This window comes from Bacillus rossius, chromosome 17 (genome assembly GCF_032445375.1).
Source record: "Bacillus rossius redtenbacheri isolate Brsri chromosome 17, Brsri_v3, whole genome shotgun sequence".
Classification (NCBI taxonomy): Eukaryota; Metazoa; Arthropoda; class Insecta; order Phasmatodea; family Bacillidae; genus Bacillus; species Bacillus rossius.
Window position 1 is genome coordinate 34,063,646 of NC_086344.1, and position 22,829 is coordinate 34,086,474.

General features: G+C 37.4%; 1 protein-coding gene across 6 annotated transcripts in view; it reads left to right on the plus strand.

The window, feature by feature from the left end:
• Positions 1–22,829, plus strand: part of LOC134540647 (actin-binding LIM protein 3) — a 117,607-nt gene that overhangs the window by 48,725 nt on the left and 46,053 nt on the right. For all 6 annotated transcript variants that reach the window (XM_063383516.1, XM_063383517.1, XM_063383515.1 and 3 more), the window contains exons 2-5: positions 10,622–10,717; positions 12,534–12,717; positions 15,105–15,232; positions 17,353–17,479. In XM_063383516.1, coding sequence (XP_063239586.1) covers positions 10,622–10,717; positions 12,534–12,717; positions 15,105–15,232; positions 17,353–17,479 — 535 coding nt within the window. The remainder of the gene's footprint in view (positions 1–10,621; positions 10,718–12,533; positions 12,718–15,104; positions 15,233–17,352; positions 17,480–22,829) is intronic.

A 22,829-nucleotide genomic window follows, 5' to 3' on the forward strand; every position in this document is an offset into this window, starting at 1 on the left:
ATTATTAGGAAGACCTTTTGAAAAAGACGACGCAGCTGCTACGGCAGCGAATTCTAGCGGCGGGTGCAGGAACTACGTGTGATTTCGCGTCCAGAAACGTAGTTGAGAACACGATTTGCCTACGTTTATCACGCTCGGCGTTGTTTTGAAGAATTCTGCGTTTAATTTCGTGTTAACAGAGTTTCGTATCGTGAGTCTTAGTACGGGAGAGCGGCGTACATCAGGTGTGTTCGGGGCTGAACAGGCAGGGCCGGATTTAGGGGAGGGCAACCGGGGCGAAAGCCCCGGGGCCTCCACAAACGGAGGGCCCCCACAATAGAGACTTCGGAAAAAAAAGTCTTTCAAATTCCGACAAGTAAACACTAGTAAACATCTTTTCCTTTGATATTCTTTTTTCGCTGTTTTACCTTTACCTACAGTACTTTGTACATACATGATTATATGATTGTTAAATATTAACAGAAATATTCATTAACACTAAAATTTAATTTCATATAATTCTTGTCTCCGATTATATTTATGTATGTTTTTTAAATACTAAGAGAATCTACATGATTTCACAATAAATTATTTATTGGAAAACTCGACTGAAAAAAATTGTTATTTTATTTGTAAAATAATTTGGGGCCAGCGGGCCTCCGCTCCTCTGTTGCCCCGAGGCCTCCAGACCTCTAAATCCGGCCCTGTGAACAGGGGTAAGTGAATAGTAGGTATTCCCGAGAGAATGCTACCCGCCGCCACCAGGAAGTGTTGCCTCTGAAGTGGTGGTGGTGGCGGTGGTGGGGGGTTAATTCTCTACGCTACAGCGACGATTGTAAAATCACGTCTCCCTATCACAGCCGAGTGAACACAAGCGGGGAGAGCTTTCTATAAAAGTGTCGAGCACGGAAGTCTAGGAACGGAAATGTTTTTGCACGTGAACACGAGTGCTGTAGGTACACCACTGTTCAAGGAAATCGAGCAATGACTTTCAAGGCTAAGTTTCGCATCTCGTTGTCTTTAGATTCAAAGTTATTGTTATTAATTAGGGGTCTGCGAGTTTTCAACAAAAAAAAGTTCGATATTCGTGAATAATTTAATATGCGATGTTCACGAATAATTCGATATATGATTCGACATTTCTAGTTAAACATTTTTTTTTCAAAATAATTGTTTTAGATAGGCCTTCACCATATCGGACTCATCCACAAAGAAATATTTAAACAAAAAGTGTCATGTTGAGACAGATGATTTATTGGGATATTTAGATTTGTTTACTGCAACATTGTTCACACTTTTTTATATTTAACAAATAATCAATGATTATGATTTAAACTTATTGATAATAGTCTATTTTATTTATATAACAAAAAAAACTAAACTGCTTTCAAACTTGAAATTTACTGGTTTAACTTTAAGGGCACTTCTCTTAATTAAAAAAAAAAAATAACTGTGTAACACACTTATAATAAAAACAACTGGGACACGAAATCAAACGTAGAATTCTTTAAAATAATGCCGAGCGCGATAAGTACTGTACGCAAATTGGGTTTTCAACTACATCTCTGGACGCGAATAGTAACGTAGTTTCCATACCCTTAGTTAGAATTCTAAAATACTATAACAATATAATGTAACGTCTCCGTAAAAGCGAAAAATACTTGGGAAAAAAATGAAATTCAGGCTTATGAACCAGATTTTCGACAAAGGAATTTTATTTAAATACTGCCCATCTTGTTGAAATTAATTTAAGAGTTAATAAATAAAGTTTCCCTTTGGCTTTGTGAACTTCGGTTCGCGCCATCCGCCACAGATGGCTGCACCGTGGTTGTTACACATTTCCACTCCACTCACGAAATCACTCCTCCCGAATGCCGTATACCGAGAGCTGAGATGTTGCACATACAAAAATTGGTTGTCTGTAAAGTCGGTTTACGGACGATAGTTTAACTTGGCAACGTCATAACAAAACATTGATGAAATGATTACATACTTTCATGAATAAAATTGAGTCATTTTTATTGAATTATCACTATTTTGTATGGATACAAAGGAGGAGTGGAATGAAATCTACAATTTAATTGATAAATTTAATTTTATTTGCACTCATTAATTCTAATATGTTTATTACTTGAACGAAGAGATTATTTTAACTATAACTTTTATACATGTTTGCTATTTAACTTCTTCCAATCTGTGTTATTCTGTTAAAGGTTAGGACGATGATAAGAAAAGTAGGAAACGAATGGGAGTGTTTCAAGTTGAATGTGCCTCGAAAAAAGTCAAATCGATGGTTGTTCCAATCGAGCGGAAGAGAGATAGATACGGCGCAAGCGTACAATGAGCGTAACGGGACACAGCGTAACGGGACACTCTTGTCGTGGGTGCAGCCGGAGTTCATCGATTTATTAGACGTTGTCACGTCAAAAAATAAACATTTGCTTGCGAGACAGAGTTTTAACTCGGAGCACCGGCTAGGTGTGCCGTCATGTGGAGGGACGACTTTCACCCCTGCGCCGCCCCAGGCGTCCGAGCGAGAGCGAGAGTGACCGAGCGAGAGAGCGGGAGAGTGGTTTTATTGGCTACGTAGCCTTGCCGCATGCGGCGGCCACCTGGCGCCGGTGTCTATCGATCCGTCTCTCTGCGCGCTCTGGCACACACACCGTGCCGCGGACTTGGGTTCAATTCCCCGTTCCGTCCGCCAAGGCATTGAATATATATAATGTATAGAAGTCGCGAGCCCAGGTTAAATTTTCTGTCCGGTTTCGCAGACGAATTGTTGTAGTTCCAAGCTCCGCCGCTGCGATCGCTTTCATCGCTGGGTATCGGCTGTATACGCCCCTGGCGGTATTTGGCAGAACTAGGTTAACCAGCCCAGTCGTGACATCATCCTTCACCCCCCCCCCCCCCCCTCGAAAATCCCAGACCAACGATTCAAATTACCCGGCAGGTCTTATCAACATCGTTAGGCGACCTTGAAGAGGAGCTTCCCTTACCGTCGTTTGAGAATGATGAAATCCCAAAAGAAGCTAGCCACGGAAATCACTGAATGATGGGATTCTGTACCCGAGTGAAGTGAAAATTAGCTATTAAAACTTTGTATTGGGCCAATAGTCAGTGTTCCGTTCAAAATATGGTTTTATTTTAAAAGTAAAATACTTATTTATACTATATTTCGCGTTTTTACAAATTTACTTTTAGATATTGGCAAGGAAAATCAACATACCTTAAACAACCTTCTCTTATTCAACGTTATCTATTAAGTAGTAAAAGGGGTAGATATTATTTTTAAAAATAAAAAATAAAAATGTAACCCACTAAATCAGTATTGGCAAGATATATATAAATTCAATATAAAAATACGCACATTAAAATTTTTTGTAATTAACTTTTTTCGGTAATAAAAATTCAGGATGATTTTGGTTTAATTGGTTTACGTATATTGCTATATTTTCTAAATCACATAGAAAAGGGAAAACAGTGCATCAGTGAAAATTCAAAAATTTAGTTTAAGTAATACTAGCCATACCAAAAGATCAATATGCGAGATAAGAAATTTGGTAACTGCTCTACATTTCAAATAAAAATGCACTGGTTTCATGAATACTGAAATGTATGCGTAATAAGGCATATTATGTTATTATACTAAGCATGACTATAACTAAAAAAATTACAGTAATTTAAAACGATGGCAGTCTTAACATACAATAAGTGCGCGAGTCTTAGTTTATTTTTTAATTGGCTTCTTCGTCAGATGGAAAAGAGTTAAGATTTCATCAAGGAAAAATATATTCTCAAAGTCACTAAACCGGGAGATAGAAAATAAGGTAGGTACTTAATTTTAAATAAAAGTTAAAATAGACTTACGCTAAACCAATTAAAAATAAGTCGTAAAAATATTTTTATTTATTAAATATGTTCTATACTTGACAGTTCTTTATGTATAATTCTTCAAAAATCTTTGAAATTTAATACATATTTTCTTAAAATGGTAGAATATCAGCAATACCCGGAAATTACGTGAGCAAATCCACGGGTTATTAGATACACTTTTATTATAAAATAAAAAACAATTATGCATTTGTAGTTCACGAATGTGATATTTTGTTTATTGCTTCACAACATTCATTTGCCAGTCTCAAATTTCATTGTACCACTTGTCAGAAATGTCACCAAAAATGAGAGATAGTTTTTTTTTTGACGAATTTCAATTACGAGGAAACCTTTCGCAAGACTTTTTTCTTCGCAGTAGTCACTGGGACACCATTAATTTAAATCCACTAAGATAATAAAATTGTATGTATAATGATTTGTTTTTGTATATTTATATAACTTTCCAACCAATTTTTAATGATTTTCATGTGAATAAAAACTTGTAAAGCAATTTAATTAACTGTGTCATAATACTTCTGATTAGATGGAAATACAAACTTTTCATCATTAATATACGATGATAAAAATATTTATTATTGCAAAATAATATTCACTGTTCAAATGCTAATTTAAATAGATTATTCATACATGTTTCCTGCTAATTAATGGTTTAAAATAATAATTTTTTAATATAAAATCATTTTTCTCTTGTGTTAAAATGGGTTGCTAAAATGAGGAATTATAAATATGTCACTTACTAAGTCCGTGCACAGATTTACACAAAACAGCAATGTAAATAATCTTTTTTGGTAGTTTCTAATTTTGTGCCCTGGATAACATGAATTTGGTTTAATTCATACCAAAGTGAATTTTTTGAACAACTTAAATTGATGTCATAAATAAATATTTATTTTATATTAAAAATCCACAAACAGTTTTTAAAATATAATATTTATCACGCCAGATGGAATAATAAACAAAAAATAGCTCTTATATGTTGTCTGTGTTTAAAGAATTGTATTATATTTCATGGAAATAATATTTACCTTTCGGTTATTAAAAGAAAATATATTTGTATTCAAAATACTTGCGCATCGTTTTTACGAGCATAAAGGCCGGGATACATTCGCAATAGCACGCAAACAGCACACAGATAGCACACACGCACAGAGCTTGATGCTACATTCACGCACAACACAACACAAAATAATACCGGAAGCATTCAAAAAAGTTTTTTAAATGTAAAACTCCCGTTCACAATTTTGGTCACTGAAGTTGGCATACGTGACGTTCGTTTAGATTCGTGTGTTGTTATTGTGGTACGGTTTTCGTTAAACCCAGAAATATTTTAAATATTTCAAAGTTTACGTACAAAACACAATGAGCATTCAAAAATATATATCACTGTTTATTTCAAATCCGGCTTCTTTAACACATTCAGACACAGACTTCCAAGCATTTAATTTAGCTTCTTCATTTTTGTATCCTGCGGATCCCCTGTCATACAAAATATTTTTACTTTCTATTACAGCTATCAAAAAGCTATCAAATGTGCCTTCCATTTTTATGTTATCGCGTGTTTGAAAACAATAACAAACTACTCAAGTCAAGAGCACCAATACTTTCGTGACAATTGTTCTTTTATAAGCCCACTCGAGTAGTACTTAAACTGTTTGCTGATTGGCTACCACCATGGTCGCGCACAGAAAATAACCTAAAAGTTAAAAGTTAATGAACTTTCTGTGCGCCGATCCTGTGCTATTTTTCTGTGCGCGTGCTATTTGCCAATGTGGCAGCTCATATCTAATAGTGTATGTTGAACTTCTGTGCGTCTGTGCTGTTTGCTTGCTATTGCGAATGTAGCCCGGGCTTAACTTGTGTATCTAACCTCAAAGCAAGGAATATAAAGAGTGGGAACTCAATGCTATAACAAACACTCTTATTTTCTTTGGCGATCCGGGAAATGTGCGTTATTTATAAGCAACTTAACATAGTAAATCGTTAACTTTTCAGATCTATGTTGGCAAAATTGATTTTTTTTGTGGTCATTCGCTACTGGGAATATTCACCATATAACGTTTAAGATTATTTATTTTGAATAACGAAACAACCAAAACATTATGTAAAAATGCTTCATCTTATGTTAAAAAAATTATAAACTGCATAGCCACAAAGTATGACATCATACCATTAGTTTCTGTTACTAATAACAACACGTGCACGCGTTTGAACAGTCATCGCAGCCATAGTTGTTTCATAGCTACCAAAATCATTCAACGATGTCAAGAATTATTCCAAATTATGTTTTGCCATTTTACTCAATGCACCACTCCGTTAACACAACATTTTATAAATTCTGAACTACGAATGTCAGTTGTTTTTTTTTACGTTATTACGTTTAAGAAATTTCTGTAGTTTTCTTATAATTAAACTTAATTTTTGATGTTGGCATCTTTTAACCGCACATTTTTTTTCGGTGACCGTACTCCTCCAATTCAGTTGCGCCCGCCCGTATCTAAGCGCTCGGATTTCAACAAAAGGCACCGCCTCTCGATAGAGTGAAACAGAGAATTACGCGCACGACCTTGAAAAAAGCGACGCTACAGCGCTCTGGCGTGGAAGCTGGTAACTACGAGTACCCTCTTGTGGAAAGAAGAGCTGTCTAGCGGCGGAGCTAACAACTACCTCAGTTTTGGATCCGAAAATTGGAATAATAAATCCTATCCCCTCGCGACTTCTATAAGTTATATATATTCAATGGCCAAGGTGTTAGTCCAAGTTGGCTTGGTTGGTCAAGATACATTCCATGGAGACTTTAGTTCAAGTAGGCTCGGTTGGTCCAGGTGGGCTCTGTTAGTTGGTCCAGGTGGGCTCGGTTAGTTGGTCCAGGTAGGCTCTGTTAGTTGGTCCAGGTGGGCTCGGTAAGTTGGTCCTGGTGGGCTCGGTAAGTTGGTCCTGGTGGGCTCGGTTAGTTGGTCCTGGTGGGCTCTGTTAGTTGGTCCAGGTGGGCTCGGTTAATTGGTCCTGGTGGGCTCGGTTAGTTGGTCCTGGTGGGCTCTGTTAGTTGGTCCAGGTGGGCTCGGTTAATTGGTCCTGGTGGGCTCGGTTAGTTGGTCCTGGTGGGCTCTGTTAGTTGGTCCTGGTGGGCTCTGTTAGTTGGTCCTGGTGGGCTCGGTTAGTTGGTCCTGGTGGGCTCGGTTAGTTGGTCCAGGTGGGCTCGGTAAGTTGGTCCTGGTGGGCTCGGTAAGTTGGTCCTGGTGGGCTCGGTTAGTTGGTCCAGGTAGGCTCTGTTAGTTGGTCCAGGTGGGCTCGGTAAGTTGGTCCTGGTGGGCTCGGTAAGTTGGTCCTGGTGGGCTCGGTTAGTTGGTCCTGGTGGGCTCTGTTAGTTGGTCCAGGTGGGCTCTGTTAGTTGGTCCTGGTGGGCTCGGTTAGTTGGTCCTGGTGGGCTCGGTTAGTTGGTCCTGGTGGGCTCGGTTAGTTGGTCCTGGTGGGCTCGGTTAGTGTGTCCTGGTGGGCTCGGTTAGTTGGTCCTGGTGGGCTGGGTTGGTCCAGGTGGGCTCGGTTAGTTGGTCCTGGTGGGATCTGTTAGTTGGTCCTGGTGGGCTCGGTTGGTCCTGGTGGGCTCGGTTAGTTGGTCCAGGTGGGCTCGGTTAGTTGTTCCTGGTGGGCTCGGTTAGTTGGTCCAGGTGGGCTCGGTTAGTTGGTCCAGGTGAGCTCGGTAGTTGGTCCAGGTGGGCTCGGTTAGTTGGTCCAGGTGAGCTCGGTTTGTTGTTCCAGGTGGGCTCGGTTAGTTGGTCCAGGTGGGCTCGGTTAGTTGGTCCTGGTGGGCTCTGTTAGTTGGTCCTGGTGGGCTCTGTTAGTTGGTCCTGGTGGGCTCGGTTAGTTGGTCCTGGTGGGCTTGGTTAGTTGGTCCTGTATTGGCTCGGATAGTTGGTCCTGCATTGGCTCGGATAGTTGGTTCTGCATTGGCTCGGATAGTTGGTCCTGTATTGGCTCGGATAGTTGGTCCTGTATTGGCTTGGATAGTTGGTCCTGTATTGGCTCGGATAGTTGGTCCTGTATTGGCTCGGATAGTTGGTCCTGTATTGGCTCGGATAGTTGGTCCTGTATTGGCTCGGATAGTTGGTCCTGTATTGGCTCGGATAGTTGGTCCTGTATTGGCTCGGATAGTTGGTCCTGTATTGGCTCGGATAGTTGGTCCTGTATTGGCTCGGATAGTTGGTCCTGTATTGGCTCGGATAGTTGGTCCTGTATTGGCTCGGATAGTTGGTCCTGTATTGGCTCGGATAGTTGGTCCTGTATTGGCTCGGATAGTTGGTCCTGTATTGGCTCGGATAGTTGGTCCTGTATTGGCTCGGATAGTTGGTCCTGTATTGGCTCGGATAGTTGGTCCTGTATTGGCTCGGTTAGTTGGTCCTGTATTGGCTCGGATAGTTGGTCCTGTATTGGCTCGGATAGTTGGTCCTGTATTGGCTCGGATAGTTGGTCCTGTATTGGCTCGGTTAGTTGGTCCTGTATTGGCTCGGATAGTTGGTCCTGTATTGGCTCGGATAGTTGGTCCTGTATTGGCTCGGATAGTTGGTCCTGTATTGGCTCGGTTAGTTGGTCCTGTATTGGCTCGGATAGTTGGTCCTGTATTGGCTCGGTTAGTTGGTCCTGTATTGGCTCGGTTAGTTTGTCCGCAGCTAGGAAGAATAAAAAATATGCAGATAAGTTTATAACATATCGGTAATGGATTAGCATAAAAATTCATAACAAAAAAAATTTGCTGTCCAAATGGCTAAGGGATGTGATTTGATTTTTTTAAATTGACTTGTATTATTAAAATGGAAAATATAGTACACAACCTTTCATTCTGATGTCTTACCACCATAGTCCGGACATGCTGATTGGTTTTCTTTAATGATTTCCCTGGTCTTTGTTAAATGTATGTTGTCTTGAATTAATTTTGCTGTTGACCAGGCGGCTCAATGCTAGCAATACATAGGCTAGCACAGTGTGACATATCTAGCTGTAACCAGCAGATGTATAAGTTTTTTTTTATAAATAATATTTTTTGTGTTTTGTAATTTATTACTTGCCCACAAACCTTTTTAAAATTATTATAAAATTTGGAGCAATAGAGATTTAAACTTTACTATGAGTTTATGCAAAGGTAATTAAAGGTATTACAAAGAACTTTTTTTTTATGTTGGTGTTAGTATCATAAAGTTTAAACAAATGCAATATTGATATCAAGCACTCTACTGAGTGTGTGATAACATGACAGTGCATCTTCAGTTACTTTTGACTTCTATTTATTTTTTATTCGATGAGGTTTTTTTAGATGACAAAATTTTCACAATTGTTTATCCTTAAATATGTTTTGCCTTTGTACAGCTAGGTGATTGTAACTAAAATGGAAAGGTTGATTGGCTTAGGTCAGCGATATTTTAAAAAAAATCTCTTTAAGGGCATGACAATTTATATATTACCTCAGACTTTCATTCTAAAGGTGAGATCACGAGTGAGCGGGAAACTTAGGATATTCTGGGGAATTGGAGGTAGCCTGTGAATCTGTAGTACCTTGGCATAAATATCTGTATTATCTTTGAAAGATTTGTGCAATGGGAGTGCATGACTTGATGTAAGCTTTTGGACATATGCCATTGCTAAGCACATGTATGTCTATAGAAGAAAACTAGTATAAAATAACACATAATTTGCTGTCATCATTTGTGGTTTTTTTTCGTTCTGTTAGTCCATTTTTCTTAGTTTTTCTTTGTTTGTTGACCATATTCCTGTTATGGAATATTATGTGGTGTTGACATCCTGTTGACAACAGCAATTTTTTGCTTAATTTGTGTTTTTGTCTTTTTTGTAGTTTTCTTCTATAGACATACATGTGCTTAGCAATGGCGTATGTTCAAAAGCTTACATCAAGTCATAAATATCTGTACCTGTACGGTGCAGTAGTTACAGATGCAAAGAATATTGTTAACATTAATTTAAGCCTTTAAGCAGACTACTAAGCACATGCTAAGTTACAATTTGTTTGGATTTTTTTTGTATTGACAGTACTTTCTTATGAATGTATGGGAAATTTAGTTGAAATAAAATATAAAAATAAAACATTTGTTAAAATATTAAATGGTTCCTTCAAAGTTTTGGTTGAGAAGCAAACTAATAAATTTGAGTACTTTAGACTGTAGAATAATATTTTTAATTTCTTTAGAATTTTTTTGTAGAACGGTTCTTAATTGTACATTTCACTTGTAACTTCGCCTGTAGTTATTATGGCTACCTTGCCTGATCATATGATGTGAAACATTCAACCAGGGGAATTAATCTTACACTTTTGGTACTGCAACCATAGATTTACTTTAAAAAAAAAATTGACAAATAGAATTCCAGTTATTTATTTTAAGAGGAAGATGGGTTGGTCATACATCACCATGAACCATGGAGCGTACCAAGCGAGACAATACTGCTGATATTAATGTTGCCTTTTACTGTTCAGGGGTGAAGGGACTTTGCAACACCCTGTTCTGATCCGAGGAAGGCAATTTTCCACTAGTGAAACGTCCCTGATTGGCCAGGAATCGGAACACACGACCCTTGCCTCACTCAACTGACAGATCGGACATACGCCTAAGAATGTCCATCCTTTGAAGGCTGGCTAGACAATCAGTGTGTAAATTAAATGAGAAGTCATAACTGTTTTAACTCCTTACTTTCATAGCTGTGAGGAGCTGATGATAAAAGAGTTTGGTTTTATTTTTTGTTTTAGGTAAAACATTTTGCCAGAACTGCAAGAAAAAGTGTTCCGGAGAGGTGTTGAGAGTTCAGGACAAGTATTTCCACATCGGCTGCTTCAAATGCCAAGGTTGGTGAACTGTTTCAGCAGTTATCTGTGCTTAGTATTTATTTATTTATTTATTTATTTATACATTGTAATATGCACATCAACACTCAAGTGAGTTTGCATATATGTGCGCAACAGACACAGCCAACAAGAACAATAATAATTACAAATATAAATACAATCCATATAGGAGAATCTTAAAAAAAATTCCCTAATAGACTAATAGTAGTGTGCAAATAATGGCTAAATTTCTGTATTTCAATGTTGTTTTGTTTCCAACTTGGTAGCAAACAACTCTTTACGTGTGCGCAGTAGGATTGGCAAATTTCGGGCTACTGGATAATATTTTATAAATAAAAAAATGTTTCATATTAGTTTTTTTGTATTTTGTGTCTTACCTTTAAATTAAAAGGTGTTTTTTACTTTCTTACATTGAACTTGGAGAGTAAATGTAATTGGTGATCAGATTAAATGTTAATGATACAAATTTCAGACGGACCCCATGCTTGGGTTAGATGTTGGTTCCAGAGATAATTCTGGACAACAGGAGCTCATTTGTAAAAAAAAAAAAATAAACTAACTATAGAAATTATTTTTTTGTGCATTAACCATAATAGTTGTTATTTTCTTGAGGGATTTTGTAAAACAACAAATAAGTTTTCTACTTCCTAATAGAGGTAAGCCAAAGTAATTGGGGGGTTCTTATAAACTCCGAATTTTTTGAAGTGAAAACTTCTTTAGTCGCATTGAACGATTTTTGGTAGGGGCGAAACTCGCGGATTCGCGTCACCGACATGCTATTGACGTGTTGCGCCAGACTGGCGACGCGCACCGGCCTGTGTACACGTATACGCATATATACACTAATACATTGTGTATACTCGACTGTATCATGTGCGTGTTGGACTCTTTTTTGGATGAGTAAAATCTTGCGAGTTCACATCACCGACATGTCAGTGATATAATACCGAAAACATTTTCTTATGTACATTTGACGTAGAAATGATGTCATGACTTGATGTAGGTTTTTGGACATACGCCATTGCTATGCTCATGTATGTCTGTAGAAGAAAACTACAAAAAACACAAATGACAAAAACACAAATTAAGCAAAAAAATTTGCTGTTGTCAGGATATAAACACCACACAATACTCCACAACAGGAATAATATTCCTGTTTATATCCTGACAACAGCAATTTTTTTTGCTTAATTTGTGTTTTTGTCATTTGTGTTGTTTTTTTTGGTAGTTTTCTTCTACAGACATACATGAGCGTAGCAATGGCGTATGTTCAAAAGCCTACATCAAGTCATGCACTCCCATTGCACAAATCTTTCAAAGATAATATAAATGATGTCATGTTACACATTCAAAAATCAAAGTTTAAAGTTTTCACTTCTGTCGGCAGTCCCCACGACTGTCGTACATGAGGGTACGGAGGGTGTTCTAGCCTAGTGAAGGTCCGGTAGCGTCGCATGTTCTGTCTGTAGCAGTCACTACCCAGCGATAAATTATGGAAGGCGAGTGCCCTAATATCTTGCCTGACAAAGAAAAAGAGGCCTTGCCAAGGCTATATAACATAACGCATAGCGCTTTCTTAACAGCTGTTTGAGGCTTCTAGCGCAGATCGCCCTCAACAAAATTTATAAGGCAGGATCTGCACTTATAACGCTGTACACCCCTCACAATGCCGTTCTTTATGAAGCTATCGGAGCCACATCCCTTGCAACAAACCCATAAAACCACTCTTTAGTTCTTAAAAAAATGATCATATCATGTTCCTATCTAATTGTGAAGACTCTTGTGACTCAGTGTTCGTGTGTTGTTGTTCCCGCAGTGTGCAAGAACTCGCTGGCGCAGGGGGGGTTCTTCTGCAAGGACGGGGCGTACTACTGCACGGCCGACTACCAGCGCCAGTTCGGCACCAAGTGCGCCGCCTGCGGGGACTACGTGGAGGGCGAGGTGGTGTCTGCCCTCGGCAACACCTACCACCAGAAGTGCTTCACCTGCGCCCAGTGCAGGTCTGTCTCTGCCGCGCTCTCTCGCCTCCGTGTTCTGTCTCGTCTGTAATGTAGCGAAACGATTTTAACAGAAACAAATTCCAATGAGGGAAATGTTTTGAGTTGTAACGGAATAAAACGATGAATGGAACAGAAATGCATTGCAATGTAACAATATCAAAGTGAAACAATCGATTTAATCCGAAACGAAACAAATGGACATGAAGTACGACCAAATGAAAAAGGAAATGATTTGAAAAACCTAATGTATCGACCGAATGAAATCTTAGAATACAAATAAAATGAGATGTACTCGAATGTTTCGAAAATAAATGAAAGGAAGTAAAATTACATGGAACAGAATCAAAAGGAAACAAATTTTAATGAAATAAAACGATTTTAATAGAAACGAATTTCAATGAGAGAAATGTAAACAAAACACACGTAAACGATTATGCAGTTCTCTGTCTCCTGTCCCCTTAAAAAAATTCTTTAAACATAAACTCCAAAAAACCTTTACCAACCAACCATGTAATAAATTGTTTTGAAATGTGCAATTCACATAGCGTAAAAAAAATCACCATAAAGGAATCCATGGAAATTAACCGCCAAATCAAAAGCTGCATTCGCAACCTGCACAGCACACAAGCACAGAAACCAAGTACACATACAGATTCTACATTGAAAGTCAGTTTGTTTCTTCATGCTGCGCTTATCCTGTTCGTGACCAATCAGTAGGGACACCTGTATTTCGCGAATGAATTTCGTGTCGAGGTATTTCACAAAATACTGTAGCTTTTCTCCTGTGGTTATTGGCTAAGGTCGGTGAGAGGTGTCGTCCCGCTCTTGACGGGGCCAATGAGAATGTGGTCACCGTGCTGCTGCACCCTCACAATTTGCCATGACTCTTAGAAATGCTACAGTGTTTTGTGAAATACTTTGACATGAAATGAAATCGCGAAATACAGGTGTCTCTACCAATCAGCATACACTAGGTCAGCCAACGATTGTTTTGATGTGTGCATTTCAGAGATTAAAAAAATATGGCATTTATTTGTGAGCCAATGCTTTGTAGTCGCAGTCAATTCGTTACGAACAAAAAAAATATTAAATACTTGTATGTACAGCAAAACTTTGATTAACAGTCAGCATTTTGAGCAGCGCTGCGACATATAACCGGATAGACGGATAGCAGAAACTGCTACCTATTTACAGTAACGCGATTTCACTGCGAGCTGGAGATGAAAATCCCAATTTTGAATTTGAATCCCAAATTTGAATATACCCCTCAAATCTGAATCTAGATCTCAAGAGTTGAATAAAATAATTTACAGAAACTACAAATACTAACTATGGTGTTTGAAACATTCTACCCTTCAAATGTTTGTTTCACAAACGTAAGTTTCCAGAATGAACAGAATAAGTATGAAGAAAAAAATTGGCATAGTAAACTTTGTAGGTTATCAGTGATGAATTATCTAATTTATTTTATTTCCTCTAGTATTTTTCTTTGATTGGCCCATCCCTATGTGGAATGTAACCTGCCATTAAACAGAAACCACTGTTCAGAGAGGACGAAAAATGCAGCAGTGTAGTTATGCAACCTGACAGCCGGGAATCTACCTGAGAAAATTAGAAAGTGAAGGACTCTATTGAAGATCTTTCACTGTGTTTTTTTTTTCCTTAATTAAAAATAAACCTAAATTTTTGTTGGTTTTGACCTTGTTTTGGTGGCTATTCTATTATTAAAAATGAGTGCCTATACTTATATACGTGCATTAGAAGTTAGACTTACTTGGCATAATAAAAACTAATTTTAATTTTGCTTGCAAATAATTTAATAAAATTAAAATTGTAAATAGTAAAATAATCAAGATAAATTTTAATAATGAAAGTAAATGAACATGCTGAATGTTTAATGTAATTTAAAATTCTAAACATGTATAAATACATTTTCTATCACTAATATTCACATTAAACATATCATTTTAATGATATGGAACAAATGTTCAGAGTATCAATCACTAGAATGTAATATTTATAATGTAATATTTTTTTTTTCATCGTGTGACAATTTTGTTGCATTGTGCGTACGTATCATAAACAAATTCACTAGTATTTTTTTTTTAACGCAACTAAAATATTTCCTTTGGAACTGCTATTTTTCAAATTTATTTTTCTCCTTCGGTAGCACTTGTTTGAGATGGCAGTTTTTTTTTATAGTGTGACAATTTTGTTGCATCGTGCGTACGTATCATAAAAAAAATTCACTAGTAATTTTTTTTTTAACGCAAAACTAAATTATTTCCTTTGGAACTGCTATTTTTTCTCCTTCTGTATCACTTGTTTGAGATGGCAGATGTGTTTGTTCCCTACAACGGGAGGTGTGTGCGTTGTCGCGTCGGCAGGCAGCCGTTCCCGTCGGGAGAGCGCGTCACCTACACCGGCAAGGAGGTGCTGTGCCAGAAGTGCATCAAGATCCCGGTGCGGGAGAGCCAGTCGCCCCAGGCCAGCCCGTCCAGCACGGGCGCCCCAGGTGAGACGCCGTCTCCGCGATCAGCTCGGAAAAGAGATGTTATTCATTTATTAAATTGACTGGAATCAATTAAATGCAACGTTTGGTTTTAACAGGATGTCCACGTATTTGGAAAAGTCAGGGAATTTATTTCAAATCGTGGAGAAGTCGTGGGAAAAAAAAAAAACCCCCCACCCCAGTGGTAGCAACGTGAGGGGGAAAAAATTTTTATGCTTCCCACTTTGGCACAGAATAAACTATTGGTAACAGAAGCGACAAGATGTGGCTTTATCCTTGGTTTGTGCGTACCGACACTCTTGATTGGCCAATTTGCTCTCGGGGCGTACGCGAATGTGAATAAATGATTGTTTTCCCATTGAAAGTAAGGGGTTTATGATTTAACGAATAGTTTTTGTGGTAGTAAATACAATAATTCGTCGTAATTTCACAAATATGTTTGAATTCTAAGTATTATAATTCAAATCACAACTCACAATACTACACTCAAATTTCAAACCAACAGCCGTCAGAAACTACGGAGAGAGATGTCTTGCGACACTTGAAGGAAAAAAAAAATGTTAACCAAATCCTAGTTTTTTTTATTTCCAACACATCAAAATATTACGCACATGCTTCATCATAATTCGGCTAAATATGCGTAGTAATACATGCACCTCTCGTTCCTTAACCTGAGGTTAGCTTAACCGAGAGTTGGCTAAACTCGTGACTTTAGCTGGGAGGTGGTACGAGTGGCCCTTCGCGATAAATGCTGTTAGGTCACAGTTAGTCTGGATGACTTGAGCCATCCCTTGATTTGAATTATGTAATTTTTTTTTAATGGCCGAGTTCAATGGACCTCTAGGACAGACGTCACGATTCCCTACATGTTCGGGCAAATGCCGCATGCTCATAGGCTTAATTACTTCTGAGACCTGTCAAACGAGAATGCTTCCGATTCGATACTTCTTTGGGTGAAGGTTTTTTCACTGGCTCAAAGTCCTTGAACAGAAGACTGTGAGCCAGTCACAGAATAGTATGAAGGTACAGGTGTTTGGATCGTAGCATAACGCCGAAACGAATCCGCAAATTTTTTTCCGGTCTCTAACGATTAGCTCGGAACTGTTAAAATTGGGTTTCGATTAATTAAATGTAAGGTGTGTTGTAACAGGATGTTCACTTTTTGAAAAAATTTTGGGGATTTATTTGAAATCCGGGAAAAATCATGGAAACTGCCCAGTGATAGCAACGTGAGGGGAAAATTTTATGCTTCCATTTTGGCATCACCCAGACTGTGAAAACAATTATTATTTTTCAATTGGTTCTAATGTCAGGGTTGGCTGATTTAAACCACATTTAAACCCGTGATATAAGTAAAGTGGTTTTTATATATAAAAAAAGTAAATGGTTTTTTTAACGTATGTTTAAATAGAATATCTTAATTAATTTTAATGAAAGGTCTGACAATTTAAAATGTATGCTGGGGTAGAAAGTGGAGAGAGAACCAGGCCAGCCATGGATTTTCTTTAATTTCTTTTTAAAATTTGGGCATGGAAAATTTTGGTGAGGGAAATTCAGGGAAATATTACATTGGTACCATTAGTACCCAGAGATTAGAAAAGTATAAGGATGGAGCATTAGGCATCAAAGACAAAGACATTCTCCCTTCCCCTCCCCTCCACCCCCATATTTTTCCTGATTTTTAAATACCAATGTGGCATACTTTTGTTTACACTTGTATCAGCTGTTCTAGCCTGCTTTTATTAGTGACTGTAGTTGAACTAGTCAGAAGAAAATCAGTTGTTAGTATTTATATATATATATATATTAAAAATTCCAAAACAAATATTCTTAATAAAATGTAATGACATGAGTCAGTTGACTTTGATCTCCAATTTAACCTCCAATACAGGTACAGCTGATACATTTGCAAACAAACGTCCGCCATATTGGTGCGTGTGGTACACTGAAATTCCCTTTCCCTTTTGACTTCACTCCTTCTTCTAGTATCGGACTTTATGCTCCATGTGTACATTTCCCTGATCCCTGGTAGTACCCGGTTACAAAGTTTTTCAAGGGGTGTAAGGTAAAGCAGTCTGAGCAGGAACGTTGTGACGGAGCGCCCGGGGGACTTGTTGTTGCAGAGTGCGCTGGCTGCCAGGAGCCGCTGAAGGACGGCCAGGCGCTGATAGCTCTGGACAGGCAGTGGCACATCTGGTGCTTCAAGTGCCACACCTGCGGGGCAGTGCTGCACGGGGAGTACATGGGCAAGTGAGTGCAGCCCCGCGCGGCCGGACGCCGTCCCTGCCGTCTCTGTATTCCCGCCACACCTGCTGCCGTGTCGGGCGGTCGTCTGGAAAAAAAACACGGTGGTACCGGACTGCGCCGAGAAGCGCATCGGTGCCTCTTCTCGGATTCGGGAGGTTATTTGGACGTAGTTATGCAAATAAGGAACCAACCAACACGAAACCTATTCAGAGTACCTATTTTTAAGTTAAAAGTTAATTATAAATTGTAATTCTCATATTGATAACATAATGTGGGTATAATTTTAATGGTCTAGTATAAATACTGATATAATAATAGTGTAGGGTGTGGCAGGGAGGTTCTGAGAGTGCATAGTTTTACACAGTGTGCATGGTTATTATTAACGAAGCTAAGCCCCGTTGTTTTCATGTTCGGGTATCTGCAACGCACTTATAACTACCCCGCCTTGCTCCATAGGCAGCACCGTAACTCGTTGCAGTACTGCGGGAAAACACACCTAGACAGGCAGTTGTCAATATTGTCGGGAAAACAATGGTGGTACTAGACTACGCCGAGAAAGCGCGTCGGTACCTCCTCTCGGGTTCGGGAGGTTATTATGGACGTAGTCATGCAAAAAAAGGAACCAACCCACATGGAAACCTATTCTGAGTATTTTGAAGTTAAAGTTAATTATAAATTGTAATTCTCTCGTATTGATAACATAATGTGGGTATAATTTTAATGGTCTTGTATAAATACTGATATAATAATAGCAACGACGGTACGATCAACCTTGTAATATTTTAATTTATTTTCAAATAAAATATAACAAAATTGTGGGTTGGTTCCTTTTTGCATAACTACGTCCATTTAAGGATGCCGCCTGCCCGGGCACACACAAGGTGCGCAGAGATTCAGTTAAAAAAACAACGCGATTTCATAACTACTCGAGATATCCGAGTGGGGCCTGTTTACGAAAAGTATTTAAGAATTTTCTGATGGTCGAAAAGTACATTTTGATTTCAAATTAAGTTTTTAAACTGTGTTTTTATTTTTTGAAGAGTTAAGATGTCTAAAAGTCAAGTTTTAAAGTAATATTTAGAGGTAAAACAACCGGTACAGATTCTTGGAAGCCCTTAAGGGACTCGCATTTCACCTTTATCTTCATTTCTCCGCCCGTGTAATGTTACGGTCACCGCTCAAATTTCACAGTTGTCCAATGGACGACGAGAAGTACAGAACCTTGTGCTTAAAGACGATACCCCTCTAGAAGCACCAGCGAGCGTCGCGCTTGTTATCCTGCCTTACTGACATACATACACCCCGACTAGGCAGGTCCGTTACCCTCTTACTATGTATGTACAGTAAACTCCCTATTATCCGCGCATGCTACGAAAAAATACAGCTCATATGTAAATCTGTATTTTATTACAAGTGAGCAAATTTGAACTTTACTGACGAGTGTATTGTGTGCAGTATACAGTAAAACGCCACAGGCCTTCTCGGAACTCACTCAGTATAGGCTGGCATGCGTTGCTATTTTTTTCTGTGTCGCACTTTGTTTCTAGTCGTATGGTTGCTTTGAAATTAATGTTTCCTTTTTTGTAGGGATGGGACGAATCCACATTTTGGTCGAATCCGAATCCTTGTTCGAATCCTCAGTGTTTGTCATCGAATCTCGAATCCCAGTCCCACACTAAACTTCAAATGTTATTAAAAAAATCACACATTTATTTTAAAAAAATACATAGGCCTATGTATTAAAAAAAAGCACATGTGTATTTATAAAAATTATAAAATAAGTGCATAGTGTATACGCCTGATATAAAATAGAGACAAATAACCTCAAAAACCACACATGTAAGTTTTCATCTGTCTAATTCTCTGTTAAATTAATCCTTCCTATGTTTTCAATAAAATATGTTTGTATAACAGACACTATTTAAAAAAAGTTATGTTTTTTTCTGCAATGTTATATCATTGAAGGTTGGGAAATGATCGAGTAGTAATGCTAATTGACAAAATACAGCGTAGTTTATCTATGTTTGTGCTATTTCCGTTACCTTTACAATATAGTTTAGGTATACAATTTTCTAGAGCTGGATGAACCTCAGTTCTCTGGTTTCGAACCGAACCATAGCAAAAAAATTTCGAACCGTGCCGAACCGAACCTCATACAGAAATAATTGTTTTGAATTAAAATGAACCGACCACCAGCATTTTGGTCTTTAACTGAATGGTGAGAAAGAAAGGTTCTCCAGCCATATGTAAAATTAAAACATTATATAGCTTAGCTTTATTAAAACATTGCAAAACATTTTATAAGTAAAGTTTATACAATAAATAATGAAGGAAAGAAAACAGTTTAGAGAAAATCATATACTTTTAATTCATGAAGAAGTTCCATCTAAATTTCCAAAAGACTATCTTCCTTTTTCAGTGTACACCAACCTTCATTTAAAAAAATATAATATTATAAAGATGACGAACATTCAGCATAAGGCCACATAACATATTTTTGTGGTAGACATAATCTAACATTTTCAATAAGTAAAACTTTTTAATAGGACATAAAAAAAAGTCGAATGTGAATTAAGTTACCTATCTACCTACATTACAAAACCCGCTGACTGCAGTTGCTGTTTTCTTGGAAGAATGCTGCTCGTCAGAAGAAACTTAGACATTTTTTGGGGTGGTTCTGGGTCATCTGGGTCGTCATTATCTTTTCTCCATTTGGAAAACTTAAACGACGTAAGCCTGCTCATCGCAAATCACCTCAAGAACAATTATATTGTAAACGTAACGTAATAAGTGTGGTTATAGAAATTTGCGTCGGAAAAAAAGAAAACACGAGAAATAATTATGGCTGCCGCGACTACGCTAGTCAACTTAGTACCGTACTGTAAAATTTACTGGACCAGTACTTTTAATAAACAAGATTAAATTAATATTTTCAGTACCTGACTGTTATAACCAAAAAGGCCAAAGAAAATAAATACATCCCAGTAATTTAAAATACGTACCTAATTTACGTAATCATTTTCTACCTCATTAGTCTTGTGTTAACTTGATCACGTTAGTTTTGCCGAAATACGAGTGTTCTCGTACATGCGCTTTAGTTTAACGTATGGGGTACGTAATCTTTGGTGATTTTACAACACTTCTCGTACACGCACTATAGTTAAAGGTATAATATACAATACCTTTGGCATTTGTACGATAATTTATATTACGTAGTACGAGAAATGCATACAAAATTCTCTAAAGTAAACAAAAAACAAAGCGCGCCTATGTGAAAAAATTCTTTACGAGTTATGCGACAATTAATAAATTTTTTATTTTGTCTGCGCTTGAAACTGTTGAGGCGACGATTATGCGATAAAAGTCGGAATATTACAAGTAATGGAATTTTGTTGTGTTGTTTTGTGAATGGTCTCAAATGGGGGTTAGAAAATTATAAAAACGTATTTTTTTTTTTTTTAAACGAACGTTCGGTTTTTCGAAAATATTTTAAGAGGTTTCGAACCGAACCGAACGTAAGGGTTCGGTTCGGTTCGAAATTTTCGAACTTCGGCCAGCACTACAATTTTCAATTACTACCTAAAACTCTTAAAAACCCACTTCGAATCCCACTTCAAATCCTACCTCGGATCCTACGAATCCTCGAATCCATAGGATTCGGTATATTCGACGAATCCAAGATTCGAAAATCCCATCCCTACTTTTTTGTTTCCCATTTTCGGCTATTTTGCGGATTATCCGCGATTTTCACTATCCGCGGTGGCCCTGCCACTTAATTTCGCGGATAATCGGGAGTGTACTGTATGTGGTAAGTGATCTTTGTTCTAGATAAAGTTTAGTAGTTTTTTAAATAAATTATAATGGTTATGATAGTATATCAATTAAAAAAAGGAATGGCTTTTTTGGTGTTTATACCCTTATTTCCACCCATTGTAGTAATGGTTTGTTAAATAAAATTATCTTTAGACATTAGTTTTGAACAATATTTAAAAAGTTAAACAATAATATAAATAAATTCTATAGAGTACATGGTAGGGGGAGTTCTATCTATTTTATTTCAACCCCAGGTTTTTTTTTTAACCCCTTGCAGTAATGGCTTGTATTATCGAAAATTGTTTAAGACAAAAGTTTATTTAAAAATTATAAGATTTACGAACAATGTGAATAGATTTCATTTTGTATTTTAACCACTCTTTATCCACCCCTTGCAGCAGCGGTTGTTTGTATAAATAATTATTTCAGGCAAAAGTTTTTATAATATGAATAAGTTGTACAAACAATTTGAAAAGATTTGATTGTGTGCCTACTAAGAGAGTTATGATTTTTTTATTCTCCAAACTTTGTTTATTCCACCCCTTGCAGTAATTGTTGGCCATATAAAATATTTATTCAGACAAAAGTTTTTGGTATTACTTCTACGTGTTAAAGACGTTCAAGCGAATGTGATATTTTCCATGTTATGGTAGTTGCAGCTATTGTTTTTTTTTGTTCAAAAAACCTTCCCCATTTTTACCCCTTTGGTCGGATATTCCCCGTTTACGAACTTGGCCAAAATTTTCCACTGTTAGATTTTATGTATCAGTTTAAAAGTGATAGTGAAAAATTGCAGCAGTATTAAAATTGAAATTTTTGAGTTGAAGGATGGTTTTGGGGTCTATGGACCATGAATGAAAAAAACTATATAAAAATTTTCTGGAAGTTCTACCATGGTAACGGCTACAATAGGCAGTCTTTCTTTTGAAATCTACCTACAAGCTGTTTTAATCATAAAAATAAAAAAAAAATAAAAAAAAAAACATGTTCGATTTTTTTCCCCACCCTGAAACTAATGCATGAGAGGTATCAAGTTAAAAAAAAATTATTATAAACGGCCCTTAAAGTCATGGTGAATAAACTAAAAAAAAAATTAAGTGGAGTGAGAGACTGTGCTTTAAGGCCAAGGGTAAAACACATTTACAATTGCACTTTTAACAATTGGACAGTCATCATCAGCAGCCGGTGGAAGTGTTAGCAACTTATTATCTTTGAAAGATTTGTGCAATGGGAGTGCATGACTTGGTGTAAGCTTTTGGACATACGCCATTGTTTAGCACATGTATGTCTGTTGAATTTTTTTTTTGGGTTTAATATTTTTGTGCCGTCATCATTTGTTGGGGGTTTTTCCGTTTCTTTTTTGTTTTTTTGTTTTTTGGAAAACTATTGTGTTTTTTTCGTCTTTTCGTTTTGCTGTATTTTTGTCTCGTTTGAACTGTTGTGCTGAATTTTTTGGGGTTCGGTATTTTTGTGCTGTCATCATTTGTGGTGCTTTTTTCATTCTGTCAGTCCATTTTTCTTTGTTTTTTCTTTGTTTGTT